Source organism: Pteropus alecto, unplaced genomic scaffold (assembly GCF_000325575.1).
Source record: "Pteropus alecto unplaced genomic scaffold, ASM32557v1 scaffold287, whole genome shotgun sequence".
Taxonomy (NCBI): Eukaryota; Metazoa; Chordata; class Mammalia; order Chiroptera; family Pteropodidae; genus Pteropus; species Pteropus alecto.
Window position 1 is genome coordinate 1,389,840 of NW_006439718.1, and position 11,501 is coordinate 1,401,340.

The 11,501-nt window shown below is 43.8% G+C and overlaps 1 protein-coding gene and 1 pseudogene across 1 annotated transcript in view; one reads left to right on the top strand and one right to left on the bottom strand.

Moving 5' to 3' along the window:
- VSTM4 (V-set and transmembrane domain containing 4) overlaps positions 1–11,501 on the bottom strand; it is a 92,281-nt gene that overhangs the window by 53,952 nt on the left and 26,828 nt on the right. The window contains exon 4 of the mRNA XM_006916949.2: positions 4,542–4,610. Coding sequence (XP_006917011.1) covers positions 4,542–4,610 — 69 coding nt within the window. The remainder of the gene's footprint in view (positions 1–4,541; positions 4,611–11,501) is intronic.
- Positions 9,469–10,501, top strand: LOC102894004 (annotated as a pseudogene).

Below are 11,501 nucleotides of genomic sequence, written 5' to 3' on the forward strand. Positions count from 1 at the left end.
TTCAGCAGTAGTGGGGAACAAAGCCAGAATACAGGGTCAAGGAATTCAATGGTATATGAAGAGTTTGAGATAGAAATAGAGAAAACTTCTATAACCAAAATGAAAACTCCCTTTCCATAGAGAGGTCTCTGTCTCAGATGTGTGAGCTTCGTAGATTAATACAACAGAGCATTCTGCAAGTGGTCAGTTAGGAAAGAGGCCTGGGCCTCCGTTTAAACAACTTGAAAGTCTAAAGAACAGAGGAGAGGTCACAGAGCAGAATTCGTGACAAGATACAGGCCAGGCCAAAACATGGAGAACATATGACCAATCCTGGATTTACACACCATTAAGAGAACTAGTCCAGGTTTCGGATTCATTTCTGGCACAAGAAGATGGTGAACAATGTGGTCACATTGTCAGGTCCACAGGCATGAGGCAGGTGGGCACGACACTGCCTCTCAGGGTTCCGCAGATATGGATCCCTGGACAAAAAGGGCAATTTGGTTTCAGTCTCATCGCTGACATGGAGAAAAAGTGTCTTACTAAAGTTTTTGAGCCACTGGAGCAGAGTGACGTGATCCACAAGCTCACCTCTTCATCAGGACACTTTCCTTGGTTCTGGGACTGCAGGAACCAAGGAGAAACAAGACCAAAGTGAGAATCTCCCACAGAAGCATATCATAGACATCTATGGTCCACTCTGCCCTGGCAGGAGGTGAGGGGCTCCAAGAGGCCCACGTTATGGTTTTAGATCACAGCTTCTTTAACGTGGCACAAAAGGGCTCTCCACAGGCAACTGCGGCTACAGAATCATAAAACATCTGGCCAGTCTGGAAGGCTCAGCTAACCACAAAGCACGCAGGCCCTCCAGGCTGTGAACCCTGGCCAACAGGCACTAGCCACCCGTGTGTGGGTCCCCACAGGCTTCAGAAGGATCATGCCTGCTCTCTGTTGTGTTCTTGAAGCTACATGAACCTTACTGTGACCTTGCAGAGAGAAAAGCTAAAAAAGAACATCTGAGTTTTCCTGGATTGGGCAGCAACTGTTACCCCAAAGTTCTCATCTCTTTCTCTGTTCCAAATATTTCTTTTGCTGCTTAAGAACGATTGTCCTGCTTTATCTACTCAAAACACTGAAACTACCTCCCCTATCTTTCTCTGCAAACAAAGGTTGAAATCTGAGCCATTTAAGCTAGGGTCATAAACTCCTAACATTTCAGGGCCACCTTTTCTCTAGGTGAGCTAGGGCAAAGCTGTACCCTGCTCCATAGAGGCAGCTTCGGCTCTGCTCCAAGTAGCCGTTCTGAGGCTGAAATGCCTGTCCAATGTTGCCTTATCTTTTGACTTTTCCTTAACTTTTATGTAAACACCCTTCTAATTATAAATGTTGACTCAAAGGTTTTAAAACAGACCAGGTCAAACAATGCTTGTACAGAGACTGAATCCAAGCTTTCAGTTCCAAATTTAACAAAACGTCTGCACTTAACCAAATCTGGGATTCACTTTTAAAATACTACTTATACCTGCACACTTAAAATAGTTCTAAAAATCTTGTTATATTCCCCAAATTCATTTGCAGTTTTGTCTTTTGCCATTGGACTTCCTAAGGCATCAGTGTCATTTTTAGGCTCAATTGCAAGCCGCCATGCAGAAAATGTCTCCCCACGGCCCCCAGCCCAGGCCTCCCTGAAGCAGATGGTGGGGCCAGCCGGCAGGCTGGCGTGATGCTCACTTGGCAGGCAGGCAGAGATGGGGTGCACAGTGTCCGCGTGCCAGTTCCCTTGCTTCCAGAAAGCCAAGCCACAGCAGGCCAGTCCGAGTAGACTCAACAAAAGGCAGACAGCACAGCACCTGTTGCCCAGCAACCCCGAGGCCTACAGGGGTATTCAGAGCTGCTTTGAAACCTGGTAACTCCAGCATTCCTCAACAGAATGAAGGAACCCAATTCTCTTGAACCACACTGAATCTAATAAGTCAATGCCAGTCCTCTCCATTTCTAAGGCAAATGCAAATGTCCAGATCACAGTTCTGTGAAGAAAACTTGTATTTCTGCTGTATTTTTTAAAATCTAGCCTGTAATATCATCTTACTTGGGGCAAAATACCTGAGCAACAGCCCAGAGGGATTTTAACTCACTCTAGCATCTTACCAAGAGGCCTGACAATGCCTTTTTTGTGTTGCTGGCACACAGCCAGGCCCAACTAAGCCTAGGAGGATGGATATCCCTCATCAAGAATTACTGCAGCTCACTGTCCAGGAACAAAAGGGCAAAGGCCCGGGATCACATGCCAGAGAATTTCAACCATATCCCGACCTGACCAACACTATGGCTGGGTTAAGAAAGCAAAACCCACAAAAGCTGCTGCTGAAATCATAGGAAAAGAGCACTGTGGAAACAGCTGCACTGAGGCATTATGCAGAGTGAGAGTGCTAATTCTGCTGCCCAGAGGGGACCTAGTTTTCTGTGTTGAGAAGAAAGGGCAATTTGGGCCATGGACATTGTGCAGAGAGTTAGGTAGAGGGTAATCCTGAGATTCTGTAGCTACACATGAATTATAAAATATTAATTACACAAAGTGTTTTAGGGATACTAATTATGCTGCAATGTATATGGGGACTAAATGCTACAATCCTTCCAAATATACAAAGTCTGGGTCTTTGTACCCTGGTATTTTCAATATATGGTCCTCAGACCACTTGCACTGGAAACACTTGGAGCCTCGATAAAGTTCAAATTCTTTAATCACTTCCTAAATGTAATAACCAGAATTTTTTGCTGGGGAGGGAGGGTGGGAGGGAAGCACAGAGTCTGAGTTACTAACAAGCCCTGAAAAGATCCTTAGGCATCTGATGATAAATAGGGTTCCTGCTGTCATAGCTGCCAATGGCCTGCCTCGAGGCACCACCCAGACATCTCCATAACACACCTTCACAGTGCCTGGGTTATAGGGCAGCTCCAGAAACATGGACTAAATTAATAGCTTTTTCTACTGCTTCACCCCAGGAAGAGTAAAGTCACTTTCATGTCTTTGCTAATGAACAAGCAGGCATTCACTGAATGAAAGGCTAAGGGAGGGAATTTGGGATTATTTTGCTAGAAGAAGGTCATCAAATAAAGAAAAAAAAAAGGCAGCTACAAAGCATGCAGATGAAAATCAGAGAATACAAAGAATCACTGTTAGAGTAAATCACAATCTGAGAGACACAATATTTATGACTTTAAAATGAAACAATAAATCATAATGGCCTACCTAGGTGACATCTTATAGTTTGCAAATGATGTTTATAGTTATGGTTACATTTTTCCAAGAGAGAAAGTACCTCAACCAACTGTTTTTAATTAGCTTTTAGAAGGGTAGGTTTGACCAAATGCTCTCTTCTAGGGCTAGCTCTGCTTCCACACCTGTTGAAGTACCAAAAATGGATTGCGAGGCCCCAAGACACACACATCTCCTTAGATCCTTTTGACAAGGTCATCCCCATCAATAAATGCCACAAGATGCAATCCTTTATAATTTCCTGATCATCTCTTACATTAATCGGTTTTGTACAGATCAAAGGCTCTGACTGAGAACTCACAATGTACATTCTTTCATTACTTATGGTCATAACCTTCAACTTCTTTCTAATAACAATCTCTGTGAACTTTTCTTTCTCTTAGGTAAGTTTTCTCAGCCTCAGAACTCTTGACATTTGGGGCCAGATAATTCTTTGTTGTGGGGTTCTAATCTGTGCAATGCAGGCTGTTTTGCAGCATCCTTGGCCTGTACCCAATAGATGCCGATAGCATCAAAATGCTAGTTGTGGCAACCAAAAATGTATACATAGGTTGACAAATGTCCCTTGGATTCTCACCTCCTGTTGAGAATCACTGCTCCAAGGCTCAAGTTGGAGCCTGCATCAAAACCACCCAGATGGCTGGGTACCACCCCCAGATTTTCTGAGTCTGTGAGCAAGGATGGTGCCAAACAAAGTACATTGGTAACAGCCTCCCAGGTGATGCTGATACTGATGCTGCTGGTCTGGGACTAGCTTTGGGAACCACTACTCTATGCTCTGGCTGCACCCTGGAATCATCTGGAGAGCTTTAAACAAGTTCCAAGTCAGTCAGAATCTCTAGAGATGTGATGCAGGCCTCAGTGTTTTAAAAGAATCCCCAGTGATTTCCAAATGGGTTGAAAATCACTTGCTTAAGGTTTTCAAACTATTGCTAGAATCCTAAATTCCTTAAGAACCTAAGATAAAATTAGTTAGAGTGATGTACTTTCCATTTTTATATTACTTGACGATCCTTCCCTAATTCACCTGGGAGTAGAATTTCTGGAGCAAAACAAAACAAACAACCCTAAATTATGCAGTTTGGGGCTTTCACTTTCACTCCTTCAAAACCTGTGGGCACATACCACCAGAAATTCCTGTCCTACTCTTAAGTTTCGGACAAGAAAACAACTTGATGTGGCAAAACTAAAAAGTTAAGGTCTTTCCTCTTATTCTATTCCTTTTTTTTAATTATCTAAAAGTGAGATAGCATCTTATCATAAAGAAATATGCAAGCTTTACCTTCGAAAAATGCCCAAGTCGCTTTCTTTTTATCAAAGGATGAGTCTTCTGAAGCTTTGAGAGAAATCACTGTAAGACAAAAAAGAAATGGCAAAGCATGAAGTAGAGTAGCTTATGGACCTGACCCACAGTGCAATCCAAAATAATGCCATACGACTTAAATGGCACTTAGATTTATAAAGTAATTTTTCACATTTGCAAAACCACATTTAAGTGTCACAAGTCACATGCCAAGGATAGGTGTGATGACTTACACATAACAACTGGGAGTCCTGAGGCAGCAGAGAGGAAAATTAAATTCTTTGTTTAAAAGCCAATAAATGGCAAAGCTGGGACCCAGTATGGTAGAAATCCCACTTGCCCCATATACTTGCAAAATAGTTTCCCAATAGGAATTCCAAAAACCAAAACATTATTTATTTTACCATTAAGTATCACAAGATAGAGAAGGCTGAGGTCATCTGATGACTCAGGGTCAGTGCTCTAAGCACCATTCTCTGTGCAGGACAGTCACACAAAGCAATGGACATCTGATTTGAGATTATGTTGTCTGCTTTCAGTGAGTGGTTGATCACTGCACTCACTGTGCCTGCTTTCAACAGTCAGGGACACAGAAGTGAGTTATACTGTGTTAAACCTTACACATATTAGATATGTCAGACAATTTATCTGCAGACACAGAAGTGAGTTATACTGTGTTAAACCTTGAACATCATACTCAAGAGTCTGGAGCCAGGGAAAGGTTCTGGGCAAAGGGGTAACATAATCATTGGTAAAAATCTAAAAATTAAAATGTCAGGGAATTAAAATACTGTCCTACAGAACTTTATAAGATGATGGAAATATTCTATGTCTACACTGTATACATAGAGCAGCCACTGGCCACATGTAGTTATTTAGCATGTGAAATGTAGCTAGTCCATATGGGACTGAGAAACTGAATTTGTAATGGTATTTCATTTTCATCAATTTAAATTTAAATAGGGACATGTGGTCAGTGGCTACCATGTTAAAGAACTCTAGAAAAAGAGAATCTAGGACCCAAATAAAAATGATCTATCATCTATCTATCTACTACCTATTTATATCCCTGTCTCCCTCCCTCTCTATCTTTTTTTGTCCTTCAGAGAACAGTTAGGGTAGCTGAAATATATATGCACATATATAATTGTATAATTATGTAATACAGATCTATTTATGAAATATAAATATGTAGTTAGAAAAGCTGAAATGCAGATTTTTTTCCAGCTTTTTCAGCTTTTCGAATGTTCTCAGGGGGGCTTTGGTATGCTATAAGTTAGTCTACCATTACCAAAGAACTCCTCCCCATTAGAACCTAAATTCCCTAAAACCAAAAGTTGTATTTCCACCTCTATATTCCCATAATTTGGCACACTGCCTGGCAACTGGCAGGTGCCTAGTAAATAAATGATCTATTTCTGACAGCCCCACAAAGTAGGCAATCTGGACATCCAAGAAAGAATTTAGTGGATATTTGGTCTTACACATATTAGATATGTCAGACAATTTATCTGCCATCCTTCTTGCTTAATTTGCCCCCCACACAGCCCCTGTAATTGCTGACTGCCAGAGCAACCAATCAGATTCCCCTTTCAAGAATTTAAACTAAGAAACGGAGTATATATGGTTATTGTGGACCCTGGGGCTGATTTGGGGTGGACAGCTGTTTGGAAAATAGGAAAGCGGAATAGAGCAAAGGGCAAAACCTGTAAGAGAAAGGTAGAGGTAAGAGGACCTGTAAGACTGAAAGACTTGATCTTGATGGCACTTTGGATCTCAAAAGGGTTGATTTATTGTGTTTGCTATCCTTGCATTCTATGATTTCTGTATCCTTAAACTATCCCCTCCTCTCTTCTGAATTAGCTTGAATGGGTTTCATAGTTTCAAATAATTGAGCCTAGGCTAGGATAACCACGAAGAGTCCTAATGAAGACATTATAGGAATGAGAAAGAAATGCATCTCTAAGGAATTTGTTTTCGAGAGGTCAAGGATGCCCATTGTGGTCCAAAGCCTTACCACTGCAAGTGTGGTCCATGGAACAGCAGCTTCAGTGTCTCCTTGGGGCTGGTCAGAAGTGCAGAATCACATTATTCCCAACCCAGGTCATTTGCTGGTTGTGTGACCTTGGGAAAGTCACTTAACTTCCCGGTGCCTTAGTAGCCTTATTTATTATGTAGTGATTATAAGAAGTCCCTACTTTCAGGGTAAATGTGAGTATCAAATGGGTAAATATATGAGAAGTGCTCAGAACAGTGCCTGAGACCTAGTAAGCCATTCATAACCATAAAGATGTTAGCTCCCTAAGATGGGAGTTTTAGTCTATTTTATGACCTGCTTTAATTTCCGCACTTAATTCCAACATGGTCCTTTGTTGGCAGCCCTTTGTCCTAGACTGTGAATCTTCAATTGTCCCAATGGTCCAAAAATAAAGAGAGTTCTTGTGGCTAAATGTCTACAGCTCAAATAAGCTATTATCATTCTAACAAAGGCAAGTGCCTTCAGACAACTTTTTATTCATCTTTCACTTTTTTCTTTTGAGAAATTGTGGACCCTTTGTTTAGTCCAAATACAATTCCCTTTGCCTTATTTGGGAAAGAAGAATAACAAGGTCTCCCCAATCACCTTCAGGAGATGTGAGCTGAAAGAGCCAGCAAATTGGGATTCTAAGCTAATGAGGCTCTAAGCAAGGAATTCATGGATGCTCTCCATTTTCCCCTAGTGCAACTATTTCATGGGAAAGTGCAGCAACTTTTGTCAGCAACACTGATCATAATCTTATCTGTTCCTACAAGAAAGAGAAATCTTTACATGAATTCTGCTAGAGTTTCAGAAGTTTTCCCAAGGTTCCACATAACTTTCTTGTTTCAGCTGCTAATCCTATGCTATCTCAAAGTAAATCTGATACGTTGTCAAGCCATGTGTCTGAGTCTACAAACCATAAGGAAACACCATGATATAAAGCCAGGCTGACACAACATCAGGGCTTTGTCATGGACAGAAGTGGGTTCACCGACTTTATTAATGCACCCCCTTCCATGACACAGCTGTGTGTGGCTGACATAATTTACCACAGTCAGCCTGGAGATGCTGAGTGTAAGAGGCCACAGCAGAATAGACAGGATGGCAGAGGATGATATACTTCAAGGTAACACTTTGCTTGACTGAAGAAAGAGTGGCAAATTTTTCAATCACTGATTATTAATGTTGCTCAAAGACTCTCTGAAATAAAATGCAAATCTCTTGATGAAAGAGCATGAATGACTTTAGAAAGTAACAGCTTTTTATCTGTCACTTTCAATCTTTGTTCACTTCACCTTGTGATCCAGCCAGACTCTGAGACCACTGGGGAAAAGGCAACATGCAATCTTTCATATCCCAGGTCCTGGTTATTCCTAAGCATTAGTGCAGGGGAACTGAAAGTCCTTACCTTCTGACAGCTACCTATCATTTGGACAGTTCTCAGTTTAATCCCTCAAAGATTAGGGATTCATGTGCATTCAGCCAGTCTTTTAACCAATGGGTTGTCATATGGGGTCTTGATGGTGGGTGGGGGCCGCACTCCTCTGTGCTGGGTTTTCTGAGGAGGAGAAGAGGAACAGGACAACAGTCTCTGCTCAGGAAGGAGCATGACTGATGAGAGTAACATTCCCTGACACTCCTCAGGTTCCCATCCTCGCTCACCCTCCCTCTTACACCTGGCCTGGGAAGCTTGGCCCCTGATCCAGGTGAGCTTCTGACATACTGCCCCTTTCTGAGTGAGAAGAACATGGTTAGTGCCCTCAAGGTGGCCTTGTTCTCTGAGACTGGCCTTTCGACAAATAGCTAATGTGAAGGTGGGCAGTGTTTGTCGCCTTGGGAAGGTCTCGTTATCCCAGTTGCTGGGAGTGTTGTCAGCTCTGCTTCCCAGGGAGCCTTGTCTGGGGCCACTCATGTGCATCCTCCTCTTCCATTCTTCTTTTCTCCAGGGGTCCCAGGAGGGTAAGCAGTGCAAGGACCCCCTCTTCCCACAGGGTGTGGGGTCTGGGAGAAGGCAAAGACAAGGGTAGTACGAATGATCAGAAAAGCAGAAGGAAGCCCATTTGGCCTCAGTGCCAAACCACTTTTCTCAATACAGCTTCATCAGAAATAGGGTAGGCATTTGGTTTTTGTCGGACTCCTATGCCTATTTATGAATCAGATGGGGTCACAATGGAGAGGGAGAGCAAAAAGCACTCCAAAGCTGACCTATTTGACCACTTTGTAATTTCCTGGGGACCTGGTGCCTGGGGGACACAGCCCATCTGCCCTTATGGTGAGGTGGTGGGCCAGATGACTGAGCTGTAGGCTGTACTGCCCCACTCCCATCCCTGAGAGCAGAGTCAGATGAAATCTAATAAGCGGCATGTTGTGAGAGCCACCATGTCTCAGCTCCTCTGTGAAGAACTGGTTGAAAGTGGCCACAGGATCAAACAGTCCTGAAGAATGCAGTGCAGAGGTACTGAGACACACTGATTATATCAGCCTTATGTCTGGAGGAAGCAGGGTGGAAAGAATGAATCTTAGTCAAATCCCCTCTGAGAGGGGCCTGTGGGGAAGCTGTCACCCAGAGAAGTGTGAAAATGAAGAGCCTTGATGCCTTTTCACAGGCTGTGACAGACAGTGTCCCCTGAGTTCATGCCAAGACCCTGTGACAATGCCCTCTGGATGGGGGGCCTCCCGTTCTCTTCCTGGTTTCATGTTCACTGATGATACTGATACCTTTATCTGAACTTGCATTGAAGGACTGACCCTGCCATCCATGGAATAGATGGCTGACAATTTTAAAAGCCCTGGGAAGGGCCCCTTTTTCTCAGCATTCTTTGCTACCTGCTCACCTGTGCCTCTAGTTCCTTTAGTAAAGAATCCTACAATTGCTCTCTCGATAAGATGGCCACACCAGTAGTACCAGTGAGTGCTCCTCCAGCCACTCCAGCCCTAGCCCCATCCCTGACCCCAACCTCAGCTCCAGTGCTGGTTCCAGCTCCAACTCCAACTGCATCCTCATCCCCACACCTGGCTGCAGTAGCAGGTATGAACACAGCTCTAGGTCAGACCCTGCCTCAATGCCAGGCCCAGTGCAGACCCCAGCATAGTTACTGGCTGGTCCTGCTCTACCAGGCCCCCAGCAGCCATAGTCCAGTTGCACCAAGTCACTTTGGCCTCCATCATAAACAGCTATGAGAGATGCAACAAAGGTGCAGCCCAAGTTATCAGGACCCTGCTGGGAACTGCTGACAAGCACAGAGTGGAAGTCACCAATTGCTTTTCAGTGCCAATGAGTCAGAAGAAGAGGTTGCTGTTGACATGGAATTTGCTAAGAACATGTATGAATTGCTCAGGAAAGTCCCTCCCAAATGAGCTCATCCTGAGCTGATATGCTACAGGCCATGATATCACAGAGCAGTCTGTGCTGATCCATGAGTACTACAGCTGGGAAGCCCCAAACCCATTCACCTCATGGTGGACTGGAGCCTCTGGAACAGCCGCATGAGCATCAAGACCTATGTCAGCACTTTAATGGGTATCCCTGGGAGGACCATGGGAGTGATGTTCCCACCTCTGACCATGAAATATGCATTTTTGGACACTGAATGCATTGGAGTTGACCTGATCCATGAAGACCTGCTTTAGCCCCAACTGGATAATTGGACTCTCAAGTGACTTGCAGCAAGTAGCAGAGTCATTGGCTCGCATCCCGGATGCCCTAAGCACAGTGTTGCAGTATGTGGAAGACATACTGTCTGGAAAGGTGTCAGTTGACAAACTGTAGGCTGCTTCTTGACTAGTCTAGTTAACCAAGTATCCAAGCCAGTTCCTGATGACATCAAGACCATGCTCAACAGCAGCATCAATGACCTGCTGATGATGACCTACCTGGCAGTCTCAGACTGCCTTCAATGAGAAACTTGTAAACCTGTGAAAGCAGCACCCTTGCTATGCTGGGCCCCAACCTCAGGACTCATAATGGAATGAAGAAATGCCTTCTTGTTGTTTGAGTCACACTGACCCAGTCAACTGCTTGTGACTCTAAATAAACATAGCCTAACTTTTCTAAATTAAAAAACCAAAAATCCTACAATTAAAAGAGCTTAAACTGCATCCATTTAAAGTAAGGTGCGTATTTCTGATACAGAAAGCCTTCCAGGATGCAAGTATTGATGGAGAGGGGCAGAGAGAGTGCCCTGGCACAGAAAGAGGAGTAAGAGGCTGCAGGGAGCAGTGGCAGGACTGCAGGGAAAGACCCCAAGTTTGAGAGACATATCTTCACCTTTCTCTTTCTACTGTTGGTCAGGCAAGGCTAAAGTATTCTCCAGATCTTGACTGTACAGGGTATTGCCTTCATTTAGTACCCCAAAACCAAGATTTCTAAAACTTCAGCGTGCAGGAGAATTAATTGGGATTCTTGTTACAATGGAGATTTCCAGACATCACCCTGAGCTTCTGGTTCGAGATATCTAGGGAGAGCTTAGGAATCCGCCTGACTAGGGAACATACCACTGAGGACGTTCTGAGCTCGAGGTCCCAGGGCCCCATGTGGGAAGCCCTGCCTCATACACTCCTGGTAGAGAGGTGAGCACATGGGAGAAGGGATCCAGCTCATGAGGAACTGGGCCCTGGGCCTCAATCTCCTGTCCCAGACTAGAAACTAAGCCAATGCCTCTACAATTTCAAAAGTAAGAGCAAAACATAGGGACTAAGCCTATCTCACAAGTTGTTTACACAGGACTCCAAAAGGGTCCCTTTAAATAGCAAGTCTTAGTACAGAGAAATACGAAGTGAAAAACATGGCTTTAGAGGAAGTTATTTTCAAAAGGGCTGGCATCTATAAGGATTGATGTGTCTTCCCATGTGGCTCGAATTGGGAAACGAGAGAATTTGAGTCAGAGAGACCTTCCTTCAATGATTATCTAATACTTTGC